General features: G+C 61.0%; 3 protein-coding genes across 3 annotated transcripts; all 3 read left to right on the top strand.

Annotated features, from left to right (window-relative positions):
* Nucleotides 1–1,726: 1,726 nt before the first annotated feature.
* Nucleotides 1,727–7,207, top strand: LSCM1_01427 (uncharacterized protein; the record flags this gene model as incomplete). The annotated part of the gene is made up of 1 exon (XM_067319041.1): nucleotides 1,727–7,207. The coding sequence occupies one exon, from the start codon at nucleotides 1,727–1,729 to the stop codon at nucleotides 7,205–7,207; it is 5,481 nt and encodes a 1,826-aa protein (XP_067176320.1).
* A 1,280-nt stretch (nucleotides 7,208–8,487) lies between these two features.
* LSCM1_01426 (uncharacterized protein) lies at nucleotides 8,488–11,940 on the top strand (the record flags this gene model as incomplete). Its single annotated transcript, XM_067319040.1, has 1 exon — nucleotides 8,488–11,940. One exon carries the CDS (start codon nucleotides 8,488–8,490, stop codon nucleotides 11,938–11,940), a length of 3,453 nt encoding a protein of 1,150 aa, XP_067176319.1.
* Nucleotides 11,941–18,163: 6,223 nt separating this feature from the next.
* Nucleotides 18,164–21,190, top strand: LSCM1_01425 (uncharacterized protein; the record flags this gene model as incomplete). Its single annotated transcript, XM_067319039.1, has 1 exon — nucleotides 18,164–21,190. The coding sequence occupies one exon, from the start codon at nucleotides 18,164–18,166 to the stop codon at nucleotides 21,188–21,190; it is 3,027 nt and encodes a 1,008-aa protein (XP_067176318.1).
* Nucleotides 21,191–24,042: the final 2,852 nt, after the last annotated feature.

Genomic DNA, 24,042 nt, shown 5'->3' with positions numbered 1-24,042 from the left:
CCCCCCGCCCTCTCCGCCTTGCCGCTCTTCGGTTCAGCCTCCGCGCGCACATAGGCGCGCAAACACGCGGGCCCGTTCGAAGCTGCTGTCTACCTCGTCCCTCATTCGCTCCTTCCCAACGACATCCGCCTCTCACCTTCTCTCGTGCCTTCGCAGTGGTGATCTCCTTTTCTCTCGCACGCGTCGCTCTGTGAGCTGCGGTGCGCCCTCCGCACCCTCCTCCCTCTCCCCCAACAGAAGACACTCTCAGCAGCTGCTGGCGCGCCCTCTGCGTCTTTTCCCCCGCTCAGCAGTCCTCGTCACGTGCCTGCTGCGTGTGCCGCCTGTGCTCACGTCACCAATCGCGCACGCGTGCCTGTGCTTGGAGGAACTCACATGAGAGGGAGCGCAGCCACTTGTCGGTGCCCTGGCCTGTGTGCGTCGGCTGCCTCAGCGGATAACCTCACCTCGGCGCTCTCTCCGGCCGCACCTCGTCATCGCCCGTGCTCGCGAGCGTAGCGTTGAGCACTGGGGAGGGAGAAGAAGGGGAAGGTCTGCGGCTTGCGGCGGCAAAGGGGCGGCGCCCGAGGCGGAGGCCAACATTGGATCGTTCGTTGAAGCTGTGACCACCTCGTTGTATGCACACATACACACACACATACATATATACTCATATACTTGTGCGTGTGTGTGTGTGCGCGCTGCATCTTCTGCCGGCTCCGCTGCCCAGAGTCCAGAGAAGGAATCGGCGCCAGAAGAAAAGGGACCTCTGCATGCTCGAGTGCTAGCGGCCACGCTGCCCCCTACCTCTCTGATCTCGTTTTAGAGATTCTTTGTGGGGTGTAGGCCTTGTGTGCGCTGACGGTCTTCCCTTCAACCTCCCGCCCCTCCTCTGGAGGAATTGGTCGAAAAACGTAGCCGACGCTGCATCGACCTGCGAAGGGTCTCATTTTTTTTTAGCTTGTTCGCGTTGCAGTCTTTTGTGCGATTCTAAGGAATCTCCGTTCACTTATCATTCTTTCGGATGGAAACGCGCGTGAAAAGCCGCTGTGTGTCTATACCCACACAGACAGAGAGATTACAGAGTGTCTTGGGCGGCTCTACCGCTAAGCATCTGCATAGCATAATAGGTCGCTCTCATCCGTCTTGTTTGCCTTTCATCAATTTGGTGCGAATTGTGAATCGCAACAGCGAGTCGCTGTGCGCTGGCATCCCCTTTTTTGTGTGTGTTCGCGTTGCTGTGAGGTGACAGGGTAGTGCGATTGCAGCGGTGCGTCTGTTACCCCATTGGTAATGATCTTGCCGTATTTGCCTTGGAACGGCAGCATTACAGTATATGAGGCGACGCTCTGCTTCTCACAGAGCTTACCACCCGTGCGACAGGTGCAGGCGCGACTCTCTTGTGCTCCAGCAAGCGGCATCGCGCAGGGCTTCCATCTCTCCTTCCCGAAAGCACCTGTTGCCGCTGCGCAAACCTCCAGTACACGGTGCTGGAAGAGGTGAAGACCTGTGTATATGTATGTATATATATGGGTGGCTTTCCTCAGACCTCTGTGCGGCAGGCGCTCCAGCAGGTGATCGCGGGCTGCGCTTATTGCCGCGGCGCTCTCCTTCTCCACTTCGCATGTGAAATCCGTTGACGCAGCCGAAACCCAAAGGCCACTTTGGTTGTCATACGGGCCACTCTTTTCGCACTCTTCACCAGTGCACTTATTCTGGCAGGCTCTCACGCATCTCTAACAGCCACATGAGCAGTGTTCGGCCGGGAAAGGCGGCGGGGTCCGAAAGCGAGGGCGTCTGCTCGTTTGCGGAGGTGAATCGGCGGCTGTGGCGCCTGCCTACCAAGGCGCCAGTACACGTCAGCGGCAGCAGGGGCGAGGAGCCGGACTGGGCTGCGGTGCGCGGGTCACTGGAGGAGGCACCGGAGGAGCTGAGCGGTGCTGTGTCGCGGTACTGGCTGAGCTGGCTTGACCCGTACATCACACTAGCATGGCGGGAGCGTCTTGAGGAGTCTTACATGCCGGTGCCGAAGCGTACGCACCGCGCTGTGTACTGCGGTGCATTGCTGAGTCGCGCCTTTCGCGAAGAGGAAGTGCGCGCTGGGCGTGATGTGTGGCGCTCGCGTGTGGAGGCGGCGCTTCCACTTCCTGGTAGGGACGGCAGCGACACTGTAGGTGCTAGAGAGAGTAGTGATCTTGACAGTCACAGCTCCTATGGAGGGGCGAGCGTGCTCGCTGTGAACGAGCGAGCGCGTGTGAGGTTCCGTGGTGAGGGCGGTGTGCACGGTCGGCTTCGTTGGGTCGGGTACGTGCGGTCGAGCGACACACCTCACGAACTTGTTGGAGGCGTGGAGTGGGACGCTGAGAGCGCGCTGCCGCGGTACCGCGAGCGGCTGGCTGGTGATGCTGACTCTGAAGTGGTGCACGACGGGTATGTGCATGGCGAGCGTCTGTTCCATCAGGTGCAGTCCGGGCGGCCGCGGTGCACGTGCGAGTACGTGCGGGATCTGGTCCCGCTTGCGGAAGGTGGGCTTGCGGATATGGAGTGTCCACGCCCGCCTCGTGCGCCGTCTCTGCTCAGGGCCCTGCTCCGCACGTTCCGTGGCGACTTGATGGCGGTATTCCTGCCTTCGATTGGCGGCATGATGTGCGAAGTGCTAACGCCATGGCTGCTACAGCAGTTCGTGCTGTTTCTGCAGTCGAACAAAGAACTTGACGGGGTGCACAGGGGGCTCTTCTTCTTTGCTGTCTTTGCGATCCTGAAGATCGCCCAGCCAGCCTTTGTGAATAAAGGGATGCACCGCAGTCGGCGTCTGTCGAGCCTTTGGCGCACCTCTGCACTTGCACTGGTGTTTGAGAAGTGCCTGACGGTGTCGCCGGATGAGTTGTCGCGGCCGGACCTGAACATCGGGCGCATCTTGACGATGGCGAGCTCGGACATAGAGAACATAAAGGAATTTCCCATGCAGATGATGTACCTTTGGATGGCCCCGTCAATGCTGACGCTGTACGTCGCCTTTCTCTTTGTTCTCGTGGGGCCGAGTGCCCTGGCGGCTGTGGTACTCTTTGCTGCTTCGTTGCCTGTGCAGGCTGCGCTAACAAATGCGGTGGGCGGCGCACAAAAGAGCTTGACGAGCTGCACGGATCAGCGCCTGCGCCGCACGAGCGAGCTGCTCTCTGGCATCCGTGTCGTCAAGACGATGGGATGGGAGTCAAGGTTCATCTCGGCGATCGAATCCGGCGCCCGGGCCGAGGAATTGCGGTTCCGACGAAGGCTGCAGATATGCCAGGTGGGGCTATGGGCATGCGTGTTCTCCACCCCGACGTTCATGATCGCCGCTGTTCTCGCCTCCTACACCCTCAGCGGGCACAGGCTCGATGCATCCGTCGTGCTCCCCCTTATCGCCGTTGTGAGCGCTATAACCTTCCCAGTCATGATGCTTCCCGAGGCGTTCTCGTCGCTGGCAAAGTTCACGGTCTCGGCAGGTCGCATCACGCAGTTCCTGGAAAGCGATGACTCGCACATCATTCTGGAGCACGCAGAGCGCGTGTTCAGCGCGGCGGGTGGTGGTGCTGCCGACAGGGATGCGCAGACGCTGAGCGCTGCTTCAGTCAACGCTGCAAAGGTACTTGTGTCGTCTCCTAACGCTCTGCCTGTGTACAAACCGCGACACGGAGGACTGCGCCGCGTGACGGAGAGAATACTGTGTGCGGTGCTGCGCCGCCTCGTGCCTGTGGAGCTTCAGTGGCGGAGGGCGGCTGTTTCACCTGCCACAAGCGAAGGTGATGGGGAGCCGGCGCCTGATGCTGCGGAGCATGGCGACGGTGACGCGATACTGACGGGCGGTGAGGACGAGGACAGCGGTGATGCTGCTGGAGAGCTGTACGCGATGGAGGACAAGGCGCTGTTGCGTGACGTGGGCGTTTCGTTTCCGCGCGGGAAGCTGACGATGGTCGTCGGTGCGACAGGGAGCGGGAAGTCTGTGCTGCTGGCGACGCTGCTCGGTGCGTATCGGTTCGAGGGGCGCGTGGATGTGGCGCGGTCGGTGGCGTACGTGCCGCAGCAGCCGTGGATAATGCAGGCGACACTGGAGGCGAATGTGACGCTCTTCAAAGGTCATCGGCACGGTACCGCGCGGGCTACTGCAGCCGCTGGGGCCGGTGGCGATGGTGCGTTCGGCCGCGAATTGGCGCCAGTGTACTCGCCGCTGCGGTGCGCCGAGAAAGCGTCTGGGACCGCCGCCTTCTCGCAGCGCGGCGGCAGCCGTACGGCAGTGTGCGAGAGGCTTGCGCGCGCTCTGCGAAGCTGTCAGCTGGATGCGGATTTAGAACAGATGGCACAAGGGATGCAGACGGAGATCGGCGAACGCGGGATCAACCTGAGCGGCGGGCAGAAAGCGCGCGTCAGCCTTGCGCGCGCCGTCTACGCGGACTGCGACATGTACGTCCTGGACGATCCGCTGTCGGCGCTGGACGCGCACGTTGGGCGGCGCGTGATGGGCGAGGTTGTACTGCGTGCACTGGCCGGCAAGACACGCGTGCTAGCGACGTACCAGCTACAGTTTCTGCCGCATGCGGACCAGGTGGTGGTGCTGCGCGAGGGCTCCGTCGTGTTCGCAGGCAGCTATGCTGCTTACGCTTCCTCGGAGTGGAAGGCGCACGTGGAGCACGAGGAGGCTGCCACCGCCGCTTCGGCTTCAGGCAAGAACGGTGCAGGTGGCGGTGGCGATCCGGCTGTGGCGGAAGACCAGGAACTGAGTCCGGCGGGGCTGCCTGTTGCGAGCGTGAGGGCGTTGGATGCCACGCCGGAGGAGCTGGACCGCGCTCTGCATGCTGGTGCTGATTGTGGCGGTGCCCAAGAGGACGCCGAGCTGGTGCAGAGGATTGACGGCACTTCGCTAAAGCTTCACCGGCGCGACTCGCGAGACAGTGAGGACGCGAACGCGAAGAGCTGCACTGACGATGGCTGTACGCTGCTAAGGACTTTAGACGCCACACATACGTCTAGCGTCGTGCTGCGCTCTGCGAATGACTCAGGTGGTCTCGGCGGTGATGAGGATGCAGCCGATGGTGGCGACTTGATGACTATGGAGGAGAAGGAGACGGGGCACATACCGTGGAGCGTGTACCGTACCTACTTTGAGGCAGGGGGAGGCTTGCGCGTCGCCATTCGCGCTACACTGCAGTGCCTCCTCGGCGAAATCCTCTCAACGGCCACGAGTGTTTGGCTAACGCTGTGGTCTGTGAACTCCTTTGGCTCCTTTCTCTCCGCCAACGAACAGCTCGGCGTCTATCTCGGCTTTCTCTTGGCGTCCTCTCTCACCGTCTCCGCCAACGATTTATTCATTTTGCAGTGCTCCCGCCGCGCTGCCCGCCGCTTGCACGCCACTCTCCTGCATACGGTGAGCTCCGCCACGCTTGCCTTCTTTGACCGAACGCCGCTGGGCCGCGCCGTTAACCGGTTCAGCAAGGACATCTTCGTCCTCGATGACGAGCTCCCGGCGAACGTCATTCCATTTCTGGGCATCGGCGGGTACATCACGACGTCGCTAGCAGTGACGCTGTACACGTCGCCCTTTAGTATTGTCGTGCTGCTGTTGGCGGCTTACGCGTTTGGACGCCTGCTGAAGTTCTACGCAACAGTGGTGCGTGAGGTGCGGCGGCGCGGCAGCGTGGCTCAGTCTCCATTGTTCTCACTACTAGAAGATGTGGTGCACGGCCGCGCAACCATTGCAGTATACGACAAGTCGCACGTGCTGCTCGCGGAGGCGCTTCGACGGCTGGATCTCGTGTATAGCTGCACGTATGTGGAGAAGGTGATGACATTGTGGCTCGCTCTCCGGATCGAGTACATTGCGGCCTTCGTAATTGTTGCTGTCGGGCTGATCGGCGTGCTAGAGAAGCTGATAGATGCGTCCCCTGTGATGCCGGAGGCACGTGTGGGCCTGATCTCGCTGAGCCTCACCATGTGCCTCGACCTCAGCTGGTCGCTTTCTTCCATCCTAGACCTCGCTGCTGTTGTCGAGGCGAGCATGAACAGTGTGCAGCGTGTGTGCCATTACATTCGCTGCGTGCCGAAGGAAGCGCTGCTACTGGAGCCGCGGGAAGCGTACGCTATGCAGGATGGGATGGCGCACAACGGCAGCTGCGAGAATAGCAACTGGAGCGCCAGCGCTGCTAGCGAAATCGTCGTCGCGGCTGGTGATGACGATGAGGGCGCGCCTGCGTGGCAGGGAGGTGCTACAGGGAGCGACGCCGGCCGCGATTTCGGCGCTCTGCGGCTGGAGCACGTGGACATGCGGTACCGACCGGGTCTGCCGCTGGTGCTGCGCGACGTGTGTTTCGCCGTGGCGCCTGGGCAGAAGGTGGGCGTGGTGGGGCGCACCGGCAGCGGCAAGTCGACGCTGCTGCTGGCGTTCCTGCGGCTGGTGGACGTGTGCGGCGGGCGCATCCTCGTGTGCGGGCGCGACGCGCGGACGTACCCGCTGCCTACACTGCGCCGGCTCTTCTCCATGATCCCGCAGGACCCGCTGCTGTTCGACGGGACGGTGCGCAGCAACGTGGACCCGTTCGGCGACGCGACGGACAGGGAGGTGCTAGAAGCACTGGTGGCCGTAGGGTTCGTGGAAAGCGGTGGCTGCTGCTCCCCGGCTATCTCTCCGACAGCTGCGATGCCGTCGGCGCTTACTAGAAGGCCGAATACCGTATTTGGAGGCACGCCTGCACTAGAAACTGTGGTGCAGGCGGGCGGGTCGAACTTCAGTGTTGGCCAGCGCCAGCTATTATGCTTAGCGCGTGCACTGCTGAAAAAAGGGAGCGCGTTCATTCTGATGGACGAAGCGACGGCGAACGTGGACGCGAGATTGGATCAGACGGTGCAGCGTGTAGTGGCCGAGAAGTTTGGCGCCTACACGGTGGTGACGATCGCGCACCGGCTGCACACCGTGGCGGCGTACGACGTTGTGCTTGTAATGGATCGCGGACGCGTGGTGGAGATGGGGTCGCCTCGAGAGCTGCTGGAACGACGCGCGTCTGTGTTTTACGGGATGTTAGCGCAGAGTGCAGCGGTGACTGTTGCCCGTGAGCACTTGTCGCGGGAGGATGCTGCGGGTGCGGTCAGCGGGCCGACTTCGTGCGATGCGGATAGCGGAGGCACTGGACTGAGTACGGCAGAGCGTGAGCGCCGCGTGGAGGACGCGGTCGCGTCGCTCCTGCGTCAGTGCAAGTGATGGATCGCTAATGGATGTCTTCGTGCCATCAAGGCGACCCCCCGACCGTTGGCGTGAGGCCTCTTGTCTTGGCGCCCCTCTCTCTGCCGCACGGTACTGAGCTGAGTGAGCGGCTCTCAGGTACGTTGGATGTGTGCCTGCCTAGCGAGTCACGCACTTGGGCGAACCCGCCGAGTTTTAAGGCTTCCATATGCGCCGGCTAACAGCTGAGTCGTTGACTTGTGGACGAGGTGCGGCTCTTTCTGTTTATTTCCATTCGATTGTGCGACGGTCTCTCGGCAGAGCGGCGGAATCGCGCGCAGGGAGGAGGAGGAGGGGGGAGGCGGCAACCTATTGTACCCGTGGACGGCGTGACAGAGTTATCGATGCGCAGCTCTTATCCTGCCTGCCTATTTTTGTTGGCAGGAGATGCTGTGGCGCGGCGTGACGCAACGAGAGGCATCTGATCCATCGACCCCGCCCCTTTCCAGCGTGAAATGCGATGGCAGTCTGGGGTGGCGGAGGCTGTGTCTCACCTGTGCATGTGGAGTGGACAGGGCTCTTTCCGTTTTTTTCCTTCCTCACTCAAGCAGCTTCTCTGCCGTGCGAGTCGGCGGCTTCTACGGCCGCACAGATTTCGCGTCTGGTGCGCGCAATATTTGTATGCGCACCACTGCGGCGTGACATCTTTTGTACTTCGCCATCTATTCCCTCCCTCGGTGCGCCTCGGAGGTACGGTGGCGCTATCTTCTCCCCGATACCCCCTCCCCTCCTCTTCCACGTGCCTCGTGATCGGCGGCTCCGTCCTCCCCTCTCCCCCCGACTCCTCCCCATACACACACACACACACGACGTCTTCTGCCAGGGTCGCCTGTCTGTCAGCCATACGAGAGAAGGCATTGCTGTGCTCGTTTTCTCTCTCTCTCATGCCTTTTGTACCTCAGCGCCAACGCACTTCCCCTCCCCCTCCCAAAAAAAAGGCTTACCGCCAATCAGCTGACGTGCGCCGCTCCCTCGCGTCCCCTCTCACAGGCCGTATGGAGGAGGCGAGGGCTTTTTTGCTTTTCGTTTGATCCGTTTTTCTCTTCACATCTCAGCGTCGCTCAGTGTGCACAGCATTCTCCGTTTCATCATCTTTTTTTTTAATTGCTGTTGATTTTCTGCGCCGTGTCTTCCGTCTGCAGCGCGCGCTTTGCCGAGAAGGCGACGTGGCGTGATTTCTTCACGCATCCATCGACTTCGGCTGTTGCCCGCCTTGCCTCTTCCTTCGTCGGCGTGGGGGCCGCTACACGGAATCACTCATGGGCGCATCACCGAGCCGAGAAGCGCAGGATCAGTACCTCGATGAACTTCGTGAGCGAAAGCAGAAGGCCTGGCGCGTCGACCGTCGCCGAAAGGAGGTCTCACTGCTGCCACTGACGAAGAAGTTCATGCACTACGTACAACCGGATCCGGCGACACGGCCCGACTCCCGAACTTCCTCCAACTCCAGCAGTCACAGCTCCCACACGGATACTAACACCTCCAGCACGTCACGCAGCTCGCGGCGCGATTACTGCCCTGGGCAGTTATGCCTTGACGCGGCACCGGCCTCGCTGCCGTTTGTGCAGCAGCTGTACAATGCCTACAGAGAGCCGGGCATACAGTTCTACTGCCGAAAGGAGTCATGGGGAAAGATGAACGAGCTGCCGCAAGACCTCTACTACCCGACAGTCGAGTCCTTTTACGCGGCTACCGTCAGCTGCTACGAGGAGGACCTGTACGAGACCAACGAGGATATGCAGCAAGCGTACGATCAGCAGAAGCTCACGCGCCGTCTATGGGCCCTCGGGCCGTCGCGGAAGGGTCCGGCATCGACACAGCCGTCGAGGACGTATCGGCAGGGCCCGTCCATTCGGCCAACGCCGTGCGCGATTTGCTTCGAGTACCCGACAAGCTCTATCGCCCCCTCCGAGAGAGGGGAGGGCGCGTCGCCGGCGGCGAATGCCCACCGCTGCGGCGCCCCGCACGGCAGTGTGGTGTTCGCGCCCCACTGCTCCTTTATGGTCGTCGGCTTTGTCGGACTGGTGCCGGCGCGGCAAGAGCGGGCGCGGGCCTGTGCAGAAGCCTTCCTTCGGCCGCCGGCGGAGAGCGCCGGGAGCGATGGGGAGGGCAAGTGCGCCGGCACCCGCGAGGAGCCCGCCGAGTACGAGCTCGTCGCGTTCATCTCCAAGTCCGCTGGCGAGCAGCATCTTGGCCGTGCGTTGTTCCAAGCAGCATTTCTCTACGTGGATCAGTGCCGTCGTGCCGGACTTCCGGGTAATCCGCCTTTGCCGAGTACGCGCTTCGCATGCTTCTTGATGGACGTGCCCTCTTTATGCTTTCTGCGCGAGGTGCGACTGCGGTGCGCTGAGTTGCAGTGGACACGGCGACTGGCGCGAGCGTTGCGGCGAATACGCATCGCGGCGCATCATTTGGCGGCCGAGATGAGTGACGCGATTGCGTCGGAGCTGTGCGCTTTCATGGCGGAGTGCTTCGTGAAGCTTGACTTTCACCCTTCGCCGACGACGCCGGCGTGTCTGTTTGCCGGCTTTGTCGGCGATGCTGGATCTGCCGTGGTGGTGGACGCAAGCGCTGCTTTCCCCTCTGCCGCCATCCACGCTGCCCCGCTGCCAACCTCGGCGAGTGCGGAGGTGAAGGCGCTGCTGAAGAGTAGGGCCGACGGCGACGGACTTTTCGGTCACGGCGGCGGGAGCACGGTGGGCGGTGGGTCTCGCGGCGGCGCCAAAGGGAGCACCGACGGAGGCGCACCTGCCGCTGCGGGGGCCGGCGCTGAGACGGTGAAGGTGGTCTGCGTTGTGGGAACGAATCAGCTGACGGTCGGGAGTGCAGTGTACCCCCATGCAACGGTGCTCGAGCGGGCTGTGGAGGTCAGCACCGGTGCTTTCGTCGAAGCGGACTGGGCTGTGGCGCAAGACTTGTCCGGCCACGAGGCCCTGGCAATAGATTTCTATGATGCAGATCCGGAAGACGAGTGGGACTACAGCATCTGCGTTCGCGCGCCCGGAGAGCGCGAGCCGCGGCCGACGGCGGTGGTCTCGGACATTATCTTGTCGTGGTCAAAGAACTTGTATGTGCAAGCCCGTCTGGCGGACACCTCAGACAGCCACTGGGTGAACTCGTACCCGCTAGACTACTATACGGCCACTCAGCTCAAGGCAACTCCATCTTTTCAGACGTCGGCTCTCAATGCGGGGCCCTCAACTCATCCGCCACTCACCACCGCCACACCCGCGGCGCAGGGCGCGAAAGATGGTACGGCGCGCACTTCTCCACTCACAACATCAAACGTCAAAGCCCTTTCACGCGCCTCGCCCGCTGACATCGGTGGTCAGCGCGTCGTTCATGCCGAGGGAGACGCGGATGCGAACACCACCCCGTCCGCGCATCCCGAGGCTACTGCACCCGGGTTTTATCTTTGGGAATTCGAGCATCAGGGCCGATTCTACACGATCGGGCTCGTTCCAAACTTCGTGCGAGCGACCCGGCGCGGATGCAGCAACGCGGGGAATCGCAACTCCTCAAACCGTCGCAACAAGAGCTCGGACACGGAGAAGAACGCGCCCGCAGCGGTGGCGGCGGCCTCCGCTGGTGGCGACGTGATTAGGAGCGCCGTGGACCCGATGTCGGAGGCGGATGTGAGCTCTGCCGCGTCGCAGCACTATGCGAATAGTCGTTCCTACAGCGGCCTCAGCTCCCGGAGCGGTGAGACGTACCGCACCGCGGGATCGTCGCACTCCACGATGAGCAACCTGCATTTGGTCGGCGGCAGGCGCACGGTGCGCCAGCGCCGCATGGTCCTCTCTCTGAGGACAGGTCAGGCGTACGAGAACGGCGTGCCCGTCTCGAACGCTATTCCACCTGTGAGTGGAGGTCGCCATTCCCGCGCGCTGTCAGACACTGGTAGCTCTGCTCGGAACGAGTCCGGCGCTGACGCGCACGCCGGCAGCGGAGCGGACACGTCAAGCAAGCGGCTCAACCACAGCGATGGAACAGCCGTCGCACCGCCTATGGGCAGCGGCGACAAGGCTACGCTCGACGAACTGGGAGGCGGGTACGAGAGCGACGATGCCTATGGGGGTCAGTCGTTCTCAGGCAGGGGTATGCCGCGCTCGTGTGCGCGGCAGCAAGCGAAGAGGTACGTGAACACACCCTATGAGCACTCGTCCCAGCAGTTTCAGCCTCCACAGGCACTGCAGCGCCGCCTGTCGGGTGGTGCAGGCGGCGGCTGTTTGCCAAAGGCTGAGGCGCGCGCGCCCTTTCAATGGCAGCGTCGGCTTGCCCTGGACGATGACGGTGCTGCTGGCAACGGCATTCCTTCTCTTCATGGATTTGGCCCAGGTGGCTACTCGGACGGGCTGGTCGACTACACCGGCTGCGAGGAGCTGGGAGAGACTGACATGCTCTTTCCCGAGTCGATGACGAGGGTAACGGCGCCTGCGGCTGGCGTGGAGACGCTGCAGCACTGGCCGAAGGAGGAGCAGCTGGGCCAGTACCAGATTAGTTGCGATCAAGGCGTTCTCGGGCCCTTGCACTCGCTGGCCCAGGGCGGGAAGGGAGCCCCTGAAGCGGAGCTAGTGGTCGGCAGTGCGAGCGGGGCTGCGGCATCGCCTCAGCCCCCGGTACTTCAAGTGACGGCATACGTACAGGAGGTGAAAGACTCGGATGGCAGGACAAAGCTGCGGTGGGACTGGCGAGGCCTGCCGAGAAAATAGAGCGCCGTCACGAGGACTACAGTTTCGCCCGCCACCAAAAGGTGATAGTGAAGGACCTCTTATTACCATCTGAAGGACCTCTCTCTCTCTCGCTCGCTCTTTCTTTCTTTATGGACATCTGGGGCCAGGCCTAAGGTCAAGCGCTCGATGCGGCTCACGCAATGCAGCTAGCGAGAGGGCGGTGTGTGTGATGATCTCTGCTGCATCTCCTGCACACCCGCGTCGCTCATGCGCTGGCGTGGGCGCGGTTGACATTCCCCGGGCGAAGAGTTCACCTGTGCGTTTTCTTCATATTCTCGCGCGCCAAGCTCCGCATTGGATTTCAGCGCCTATTCGCCTCTTTCTTCGCTGCCGCTGCCGCTCTTCTGAGAAGGAGGAGACAATCTTTTCCCTTCCCAGACGGGCGCGGTAGGTGTGCGCCCATGCGCTTACTCCTTAAATGGTTTTCGTGGCTTCTTCCTTCCTGCGCCCCCCCTTCTCCCCTCTCTCTGTTGCTGAGCGGCTCTCTCCGAGGGGCGTGGGCCGCTCCTCTTCCGTACTTTCTCCTCGCTGCAGTGGCATGCGCACTTTCCTAAAAAGGAGTGCCCTTTTTTTTCTTGTCCGGCTGCGTTTCAGCGATGAGTGCACGTCTCCGCGCGTGAACCTGTTGCGTGGTGGACTCCTTTATCATTCTTGTTGTTTCTACGTTATGCCTTCTGCTGTTTTTCTCCCGTCCCTCTCTCCCTTCTTCCCGAGACAGCCTCGCTCGCATGCGGTGTGTGCCCCCTCTCCCCCTCCCCAACACACACACACACACTGTCCCTCTTTTTTCTTTTTCCGTTGACCTCTGAGCCCCCCCTCCCAGTTGAGGCCCTTACCGACACTTTCTCTTCTTTTTTTGTTTTTATTACCATCATGACTGCGCTTTTTGTCGTCCCTCTCCCTCTCTCTTCACCCACCCCCCTCCCTTTCTCGCATCGCCCTTTGCGTTTCATGCGGCAGTGGTGTCGCGCAAGCGTCGCCTCCAGGCCGTCCGCGCTGCCTCCCACTTCTCCGGTGTACGGGGCCGACAGGTATGTGCTTAGCACCCCATATAGCTTCTCTAAGACTGACACCGTGCTGGTCATCATCGCAGCGCAAAGCTTGTGATTGACTGCTCCGTTACGTCCACATTTTTGAGCGCAGCGAGGCTCGTGTTATGCCCCCTCCCCCTCCCCTCTCTTTTGCAGGCTCGTTTTCCTGCGTCTGTTTCGCGGCCGCTTCCACTCCCCCGTGTTTTTTTCCTCATCGCGGCGACGGGACGAGACTCATCGTGGAGGGACGTAAGTAAATAAGAGATTACCCCTGATACCGGCTATCGAACAGAATTCTGCACACCTGTAAATATAACTGTATATACGTATATACATATATGCGTGTGCGTTTGTCCTTTTCACAGAAGATGTCGCGGAGCGGCCCGTTTCTGCTTCTCTGTAGCACTGATGGGGCGCCTGCCATCCCTCCTTTTTCTCTCTCCCCTCCTTTCTGAGTATTTTTTTTCTTCGTCGTCATGCTTCGGCAATGCTGTGGTCGTGTCTCGGGCATGCCCCACTGCAGCGGATATGTGAACAGCTCTCAGCCATACATTCACCTCTCCCCCTCCCTTCCTCTTCCTCTTCAGGCCGCTTTTGCGCTCATTCGCTCTCCGTCTGACCTCCCCATTTCTCTCTGCCTCGGCGTGCGAGGACGTGCGTGGGTGTGTGTGTGTGGGGGCGCGTGCCGCGGAACTATGGAGCGCCAGCGGACATGTATGCCAGCGCATGCGCTTGTGCGTACAGCAAAATAATCCTCTGCGCTTATCACTATCGCTTCCTCATTCCTTGTCCCCGATGGCGGAGGGACACGCACCTCTCAGTGCCTTACTGCGAAGGCCTCACTTCCCACTTTGGGAGGAAGCCGATCAGCAGCCCCCCGCCTCCTCCATCTCTGCGATTGCCGAGCTACTTCCGTAGGTGACGAGGTCGAGTGCTTACGGCATAGGGAGTCTGCATCGATGCGTTGCTGCTGTTGTCAGCGACCAAGGCCTGCCTGACACCACGTCGGTGTGACTTGCTGCACTGGACGCGTGCGCGTCATTCACACGATAGGCAGAGCATCGATGTGAATGGAACGCATCCCACTCGCTCTTCACGCTGCCTACTCGTGTAGGTAGCTTCAGTGAGTTGGCAGGGATACGCGCCTGCCGTAACCGGCACGGCGGGTGCGGCTGCGAGTCGACCTGCGAGGCAAACTGTGAGTGGTGCGGTGCGGGTAGAGTCTGAGGCACGGACCGTGCGCAGGTCATGACGTCGGTACGTGGCTGTTGCGCGTGTCGGTACGTGGCTGTTGCGCGTGTCGCTACGGCTGTATCGCAGCACCAGGCGGCGGCACCCGCGTGAGACGGGCCGATGGGAGGTCGGGCGAAGGCTTGACTGGCGCGCCATGACCGAAAATGGATACGTTGAGGCGGAGATAGGCAGCAACAGCAACAACAGCGAAAATACGTTTGCTGCTGTCACACTGAAGGCAATGGCGGCTCAATGGAGCCGCAGACCTCCCCCCTTTGGCACGTGCGGAGACGGCCGCCCTTCGTTGTAAGCTTGCGATCGCTTTCACATAAAAGAGATGGCTAGTGACGGCGCCTTGTTCATCCAGGGTCGCACCAATGCAGTGCGAGCTCATGTATGTCTGTCTGCCAGTGTGTGTGTGCTTGTGTGGAGCGTGCACACATATGTTTGCGTATTTATCTTTATATGACGTGCATTCGTTCTTTTTTTTCGTTTGGACATTCGGTGATTCGGCTTCGCTCATCACATTCCCCCGAATCGGCTCGCTCACGTGTTTCCACGACTGGCAAGGCCGTGGGGGCGGTCGTCTGGGGAGCTCTGCGTGTGCGATTCCAGGGGTGCCTTCCACTAGTCTTTTTTTTGCTTGTTTCCCCGTTGCAGGACCGACGCGAGGGCGAAGTGAAAGCGTATGTGCGTATGCGTATGTGTTTGAGTGGGAGATGGGGGAAGACATGCGATCTTCTTTTTCGCCCCTGCCATACTAATGTGGAGACATGCGGAGGACGATTCTGTCGTCGACTCCGGCATTTATTTCGTCTCGCTGGTCGAGTCACCGTGGCGGCGCCCATCGAGGGCGTAGGGCGCCTTAACTTGTTTAGCAGAAAGCAAAAGAGTCTGCTGTGGCCTCTTCACTGTGGATCACAGGAACGAATCTTTCAGTCTCTCTCTCTTTTTGGCTACGTGCTGAAGCGCGTGCTCTGGCAGAACTCTTCCTCGCCTGGACTCCTGACGGTGGTGGCTGCGGTCTGTGGTGGCTGATCTCACTTCTCCAGGACCCCTCAGTCGGGCTGTGAATGAGAAGCACATAGCAGGGGGTGAGAGGCGCGCTTGTGGCTGCCAGCTTCATGGCAAGCATGAGGCGTGTGGCTCGATTTTTTTCGGTTTCCGGTGGACTTTCCGCTCTTCGCACCACGTACATATCTGAACATGCATATACGCTGCCGCCTGTGGCGCTTGCGCACGACGCCAGGCTGCCCCATGGCGCCTCTATTGCAGCCATATGTTTCCGCGCATTCCTATTCTGCATGCCGCGCATCTGTGAAAAATCCTTCCGCGATGCTGATATCTGGCTGGAAGAGGCGAAGACCCCACAATGGTGGCCTGCGCTGCTCGTGGGGGTGGGGCGAGCCGCTGATTTCTCCGCACTACTCTGGCTCATATAGGCCCCCTCTGTGGGCGAGGGCCGAGGTGGCGGCAACAAGGATGTGTGTGCTAGATTTGATGAAGGGAGGCTCTGCAACCCTGTGGGGTCCCCCCGTAACGACGATCGCACCCGTTGCTGGCAGAAACCCCTCTTCTCTCGGGAAAGCGGTGAATGAATCGCTGCTGCGAGCGCACCATTCCTGAAGCCTTGCTGACCCCCATACGCTCGCATCCTCTCTTGGCCCCCCACCCACCCTCATCCCCCTTCACGCCTCTATCCCATTCAAGTGCCGCACCTCGATTATACGTCAACTGCATTCTGTACACAGTGGACACCTCCGCTCCGCTCCCCTCCCCTTTCCTTTCGCCCTCCCTCCGAACGTGAACACAAATTCACTCGTTGACACAAGTGCACGTCGGCATCCTCCCCTCAACGGCAAGAGGCTGCTGCTGCGTAGGCGTACGCATCCCTCCGACATCATACATTTTTTTGTTTCTCTATATTTCGCCTTCATTCTATCCAAATTGCACAGTTCTCCTCACCGCATACAGGGAGAGAGAGGGAGGGGGAGAACGCAAGGAGTGGAGGAGGATTGAGAGGGAGGGGGAACGGTCAAGCGGCGCGTCCGCTGTTACGCTCACCTGCGGCTCCCCCACTCTACGACACACGTGTGCGTGTGTGCGCTATATGGAAGGGTACTTTCTTTCACTTTTTTAGTTGTTGTTTAAACGCTCCATCCATTCTCCTTCCCTTTCCCTTTGCCGTGACTCCATTCAAGACAGCAGATCTGAATTTTTTTCGCCGTTGTTGTTTCGTCCTCTCTTGTGCGTGGGATTTCGTCGCAGCCGTCTTCGCCCCCTTAACTCAGAGTAAGAGGTGCTGAACTGCGGCGAAGAGCGAGAGGGCGGCAACAACAAACAGCGGCCACGTACGCCAACATCCCAAGCCTCGAGGCAGCGCACAAAACAAGGGGAGTGACCCCGACGTGGCTATCAAGCTACACATTGTAGCAGCGTGAGGAGAAGAACACCGCCCCCCTCCCCCAAGCAGTATATATATATATATCAACACAACGGACACGGTACTTTCGCGCCCCCTCCCCTCTTTCTCTACTGTTAGGCTCTCTCATTTATCGCACCGCCCTCCTGGACTGCCCCCTTTCTATTCCTTCTCCCCCCTCCTCCCCTCTGTGTCTTTTTTTTCATCTTCTCATCCTTTTTTTTTGTTTCGTTGTTACCGTCGTCGTTGCTGTCCAATGCCAGCTATGTTACCGTCTCTTTTTTTCCTTCCTGTTCGGGCCGCATATGTGTGTGCTCCAGCGGTGTCTTTAACTGCGTGACCACCACCATAACTCCCTCAGAAAGGGGAGGCGGGTGTGTTTGGGAGGGGGGGTGGAGGGAGGGAAAAGAAATCAAGTACGCTTCAAAATCGATCAATAGCACTCCGCGCCGTTGAGCTCCTCCTTCGCGGACGTCGCTTAGCCCGTACCTCAGTTTTCGGCCACCCGTGCCTTGTTGTCCGCGAGGTGTGTCCACTTCGCAACACGTGCACAATGTGCTTCCACACTGCGCAGGCGCTCACATGCGCGCATTCTCGATCACGCCCCGGCGCGGATGCGCTAGAGCGCCCAATTCTATCCTTCTTTCACCTCAACTCCACCCCTTCGCACCTTACGGCTTCTCTACTCAACGCGCCTTCCAAATAATGGGAAGGCGATCACACGCCGGTTAGCGCCTTGCTAGATTCCCATCGTCCTATTCACCCTTCCTCCTGCGCAGAGCTTCACGCGCCCGCTTCTATTGACGTGAAGCGCGATTCCGATTGCTCCGCAGCAGCCAAGTGACCGTCCCATACGGGGTACAGCGCAAGACACACGCGCTGCACACCCAAGCGACGTGGAATTGTCTGTTGCCTCTCTTTTTCGTCTTCCCTTCCTCGCGCGGGCCGAATCTAGGAGAGACAGCCTCGCTGTCTTGCGGTGTTCACCTGCCCCTTCGCCTCCGTCTTCCTCTTCCCCTCGGCCCTTTATGATGCGTCTTGGCTCTCTGCTGTGACTTGTGAACTCCTTCCGCCGCGGGTGCCTTTCAGACGCAGCGGCCGCTACCCCTGTGTCGCAAAGGGAGCCGCAGAAAGGCGGCAGAGAACGAAAAGAGGTAGATCGGAAAAGCGCACGCGAAAAAGTGTTTGTGTTGCTGCGCGTGTTTGTGTGCGCCAGCGTCGGCCAGCGAACGAGGACGGCGCTTGGGAGCCTGCTGTCTCTGTGGCAACAGCTTGTGCTGCCAACGTCCGGCGTCCCCTTCGCCTCTTTCTCTCTTTTTTGTCCCCTCCGGTCGTCTCGCCTCTCTCGCACGCATTCGATTTGTCTTATCGCTTTTTTCCTGTCCATTTCACCCTGTCTCCGCCTACTTTGGCCCTCCTCCCCCTCCCCCCACCACTCACACCCCCTTTTCCCTTTTCTCTCTCTCTCTCTGTGCGTGGTGTACTTCGAAGTGGACAGAGTGCACCAACGGCAAACATGTCGACGTCGCCGTCACGGGGGCTCTCCAGTGGCGCTACACGGCGGGTATCCTTTTTCCACATGTCGGGTCACTCCAAAGCGCTGCAGGGCGCGCTCGGGGCCGTGGCGATGGCAGACGCATCCTCGTGCCAATCCGCCGAGAGGGCAGAGAGGAGGGAGGGGGCGCGACGGGAAGAAAGAGCGCTGAGATGGAAGAGTTCGACCACTTCTAGAGCTCCTGCACGGGACTCGCCATCGACCATGGCGGGGCGTCGTGATTTGCAGGCGATGAAAGCTTCTGAACGTGCTGGCGATGCGAGCACATCCCACCCTTCATGTCGGTCCTTCCCTGCAGCCTGCCCGCACGAGAAAACGGAATGGCCTTCTGCGAGCTGCAATACGATGACGCTCGAGTTCTCCCTCGAGGGTACCCCTCTGGCCAAGACGATGCGGCCTCCGGTATGGCGCGAATCAGTGCCGTCCTCGGCCACCTGTAGCAGCCACAACGGTACTGTCCACCTCCTTACCCCTACCAGGCGGGGCACGACGGTGAGTGACACCAGAGACAGCACATCCGCGCGTGAGGGCAACCTGTACACGGATGTGGAACGGGAGATTTCGAACCAGATACGGCGCCACATTGTGGGGCAGCAATTCTTTCTATCCCACGAGGACGCTATTCGGCTCTACATTCGGCTGGAGCAGACTTTGAGGTACCGCGATCTCTGCGACGCCGAGTTCCGTGAGCGCCTGCAGGCAATACCGTCTGAAGAGAAAGAGCCGGCTTCACAAGCGTCAGCCTGCGGGGGCCATGCGACGGAGACGGCATGCGAAATTGAGCAACTGCAGGCAGCCCTTGCGCACCTATCTACCATCTCGCCGAGGCTCGCGGAGGCTTGCGGCGGCCTCCGCGCCTCGCTGGCGCCACTGCAGTCGCTGCCAAGCTCCCATCATGCAGCGACGGCAAAGCACAGCAGCCTCATCCCCTCCGCAGCCGATGTCGAGCGTGCAGGAGGGCCACACGGTCAGCGTCCTGGGCGATCTCGCCATAAAGGAGGGCCTGCAACCAACAAGAAGGCAGACGCAGCGAACTCATCAAACCGGCAACCGGCAGCCGTTTCACAAGCCGCAGGGCCGGCAGGCGTCTCCACCGTCTGCGGAACGGTTGCCAACTACTCGCTCGCGGAATCTTCGAGCACCCTCGCAGCCAGTGAAGCAGCCAAGCAAGCTCCACCGTCGCAGCCACGCACGGCCCTGGAAGCGTGGCGTAGTGCTCGAAGAGGTGATGTGCTGAGTGTGGCGCCGGCGGCAAAGAGCGCAGAGCCTTCGACTACGGCGAGCGCTGGGGTGACGAGGAGTTGTGGCTTCACGCCGCGAGATAGCCCCGCCGTATCCCATCTCGCTCAGGTCTCCACTGCGCCAACACCAGAGGTGGCAGAGGAATCTGGTGCAGCGAGTGAAGCCAAGAGTTGGTCGAAACTGCCTCCTCTATCGCCTCCTCGAAAGGGGGCTGCACCCTCGGCAGACACCAACCAAAAAGGGATAGATGCTGCCAGGGCCACACCGCCTCGGCACTGCGCCGTCGATAGTCCCTGTGTTACTACTCCAAGGAATGGGCACCGCGGGACGCTGTCGTGGCTGCGCCAAGTCTCTGCTCAACCTGACCTTGCCTCACCTCCACCGCAACCGCCCCTGTCGCCCATTCTCGCGAGGGACAAAGTGGCTGGCGCAACATCCGTCAAGCCTCAGCGCCCGAGCGCCGTCGCGCTATTGCGGTCTAAGGCAATTGTGGACACTCCAGAGCGCCCCTCCCTGGCACGCACGAAGGGGCAACCGGCGGCGTCGTCTCTGACGGACTCTCCACTGGCGCGCTACCGCGCCAAGCAAGGCTCTCGCGAACCGGAAAGTCACAGTCCCTCGCGTCTTGCAGACACGCTACCTCAAGCCTCCTCTGCAGTGCGCAGCCCACCTTGCCAGGAAATGGCTACCAGCGAAGCGAGCGGTGTGCCGGCCCCAGAGAAGGAAGAGAACGCCGTGGTCTCGCCGCGGGCCTCTGCTGCCGCCAAAAAGAGCACACCGCCCGGACTTCAGCATACGGCCGTACAGCAGCGGCAGCGATTCGCACCGATGGGAACTGAGGGAAGGCCCACTGCGGCTCGCGACGTCCGTGCGACTGAGTCGTCGGAGAGACGACTAACGTCGGCAGCGTTGGGCGCCACACGCAATCGCGCCGCCGACGCCGCCGTCAGACCCTCGTCCGCGCCATCGCCGAAGCCGACTGAGCGGAGGCCGACGTCCCACCGGCTTCCCTTGGAGGCGCCTGCCTCCTCTTCTGCTGCAGCCAAATTCTCACCGCCCGACCCGAAGAGCTCTGTCGTGCCTGCGATGAGGTCCCCCACAAGGCGCTCCATCGTCGCCTCCACCGAGATCTCTTATCGCTCAACAGTCGTCTCAGGCGCGCCACTATCCGACGCACAGCATACGCGGGCAGACCTTCTCACTGGATCGGCGTCGGTGTCCCCTCCGCGAAGCGCAGCGCCGTCTCGGAATCACGCGGCATCCGATGTGCGAACAGGCGAGCCGGTGCCAGTGGCGAGCCGGGATGATTTGTCGGCAGCAGCAGGCGTCGTGGGTGCACGACCGCCGTCGGGGACATGGGACTCGCTGACACGGAACGAAGCGCTGTCGTCGAGGCAGCGACTCACTGAAGACGTGGCCTCTTGGCCCCCTGAGGAAGCACACGAGGCAGAAGCGAGCGCGGCAGCCACTTCGGCCGCCGTGCTGTGTGATGTCGCCCGTCAGAGAAGCGCCGAGCCGCACACGCGTACGGAGAGCACCGCCTGCGAGGAGGTGCATACGCTGCATCGCCGAATCGGCGTGCTGGAGAAGCGCACGACGGCTCTGGAGAGTAATCAGACGAAGCGCGCAGTACTGGAGGGGATCCAAAACCTGAAGGTGTACGCCAGTGTAGTGGAAGAGCGCGCCACCTTACTGGAGCGGCAGTCTGGCGCGTCATCTCTGCACATTGGCTGGCACTCTTCGTAGCGCTTTTTTTGTTCTTCAAGGGAAGGCGAGGCCGAGCACGTGGCGCAAGCCGACTGCGGGGCACACCAGAGCCTCCTACAGGGTCGGTGGAGCGCATGATGTGCAGGGCTTCACCTTCCCTCCTTCCCCCCACCCTCTTCGTTTCTGCCGGTGATTTTGTTTCACGTTCGACTGGGCACATGCTTTCTCTCTCTCTCTCCTCCTCTCTCCCCCCTCTTTACGTCCTCCTCCCTCTCTCTCTTTCTATGGCCCCTTCCAGTGCTCCGTCCGCCTGACTTGACCGTCTATCGTTCGGTTCTGCGGCGTTGCGTTGCAGTGCGGCGGGTGATGGCGGTGACTTGGTGAGAAACGTCGCGAGGAAGAGGAGGGCGTTTGATGCACCGCTTCCCCCCTCTTTGTCGCTTTGCGCATGGCTCGACGTCGTCGGTCGTGGCATGTCGTCTCACTCACTTTTCTGCCTCGCTGTCCTGGCCGGGGTACCGGAAGCCCGCCTGCACCTGATGAGTCTCCTTGTCGTGCACCACCGAAAGCACGCAAAACAATAAGGTGATCTGTGCGCTCACCTTATTCGGGGTCGTGCCACGGTCTCGCCCTCCGTATGCGGTTGCACCACCATTGCTACGCAGCTGTGTCGGGTACGACAGCGACGTGACGTCGCTGAAGGCGTGAAACAACAGAAGAACGGGGAGCACTCTAAAGGCACACCCCTTACAGGTGTGCGCGCGAAAGGCGCTGACGAGGGTGCGTGAAGAGCGCCTGCGTAGTTCACGCGGCTGCGAGAGGAGCGAGGGGCCGTCAAATTGCGACACGCAAATTCAGTGCGCCGTTGGTGGGCGAGGTGGGTGGAGGGCGTGGCCCTCCCTCCTCCCTCCGGCACGTTACCGCCCCCCTCCCAGATCACTCTGTCGCCAGAACAATTGCGGATCCCTCTCTCATTCTGCTTACGCCTCTGCCCTCTCCTACCCGGCGTTTTCTCTCCCCCCTTTTTTGGGGGTGGGGGTGGGGGGCTGAGTGCGCGCCTCTTTTCGTCGCTGTGTCTCCCACCTGTCGGACTCGTTTGCCTTTGATTGCATGCGCCTCGTATTCGCCCCCCCTCTGCCTCGATGTCTCCCTGTCCCCCCACCCACCCAACTCCGCTCCTCCTCCGCCCTGCACACTCTCTCCTTCCGCCCCTGTCACGCACACTCGCCATCTTCCGCGCCGGTCGATGCTTGTGATCCTCTCCCCTAATGCCCTTTTTCTTTGCTCCTTCCTCCCCCTCTCCCCTCTCTCTGCTCTCGTCTGAGTCAGCATGTGGGCTAGTACGTAGCGACAGTATAGGCTCACTGCCTGCACACCGTCGCCGCCTACGACGCCATACTGGTCATGGACCAGGGCCGCGTTGTCGAGTTCGGATCACCGCGCGAGCTGATAGAGCGTCAGGGCTCCGCCTTTCGCTGCGGCGCTTCATTAAAGCGATGACCTCAGTGGGTGAGGGCGTCAGCTCCCTATCAGCAGTCCCTCGATCCTTCACACGATGCCCGTATGTGTGCACGCGCGCATTCTTTGTGGTGACTGCGCTACTTCACCTGCGTATCGCTGACGACGTTGGAGGTCAGACCCTGAATGGTGTGGCGCTGGACACAGCTGCTACACCGTACGCGCTGGTGCCGGCCACATGGTGGGCACAGCGCCGAGGCGAGCCGAGCGTATCCCCCCTCTCCTTCTGGCCCCTCGCTCTGCCTACTCGTGTGAGCAGCCTGCGCCACCCGTGGGGAGGCTGCACGCCGCGGCCACCGGCATGATGGGCGCGGCTGTGGAGCAACGCGCGCAGCGGGGGTGTCTAGGGTCGGAGACAGAGGCGGTGCCCTGGAGAGCGAGCCGGCGTTGCTGCTGTGCGTGCCCAGGGCTGCTTCGCGACAGGCGACGGGCCTGTGGGGGATCAAATCTCAGCGTATCGTCCTGTGGCAGTGGACAGAGGCACCACGACGTAAAGAGATGCATTTCGTCACTCGCGAACGGCCGCGAACTTCGCATCAGCGATTCCCTGACGGGGAGGCCGTCCCATGGGCGAAGCATAGGCGCGGCAACAACTCGCGTCCCTTTCTCTCTGTGTGCGCTGCCTGTTGCTGTCACGCGCATGGCAGTTAAGCGCAGAAACGACTCCTTTTCCAGCGCGTTGCCCTACACCTCACCCCTGCTGGTCTTCGGTACACTTCTCCATGGCGACTCTCATACATCTCTCCAGCGTCTCTCTGTCTCGCTCTTTCTGTCTCTCTCTCTGTCTTCGTAGTCGCACCGCGTGCCATTACCACAGCAAAGGCTTCCAGCCACCCCATCTCTTCGCTTTCTCTCTCTCTGTCCGCTCCCTTTCCTGCTCCCCTCGCACACATAAACGCACACACGAACTTCAGCGCCAATCCGTGCGCCTCTGTCTCTTGCTCCTTTCACATACGCTATTTTTCTCTGTCGCCCCCTCCCTCTCCCTCTTCGCCCATCCTCGCTTGCCCTTATTTTATTTCGCGTGGCGCCGTCGCGCCCCTATCCGACGCTTTCTGCTTCCCCAGTGGGTGTCCTCTTTTCGTTGCCCCTCTCCTCTCCTTTCCTGCCAATTCCCCTTTGTGGCACATGTCCGGCCCACCTGAGGCCTTCACGTGCCGCGCTTCTTCGTTCGACGTCTCTCGTCGTGTGGGTTGCGTACACTCTCTGTCGCGCACACAGGCAGAGTCGCAGCGCAACACATCTCTGTGGTGATTTTGGGCGGCATCTACGAGTGTGCGGGGGGCGCGGCCGCAAAGTGTTTCCTTGTTGCGTTTCCGTTTCGCTCTTCGGTGCCTTCCCCTCATCCTGCGCTTCGGGCGCGAGAGCCTCAG

The sequence above is a fragment of the Leishmania martiniquensis genome, chromosome 31 (assembly GCF_017916325.1).
Source record: "Leishmania martiniquensis isolate LSCM1 chromosome 31, whole genome shotgun sequence".
NCBI lineage: Eukaryota > Euglenozoa > Kinetoplastea > Trypanosomatida > Trypanosomatidae > Leishmania > Leishmania martiniquensis.
Note: the sequence above shows the minus strand (reverse complement) of the source record. Positions and strands in the feature narration are given on the sequence as shown.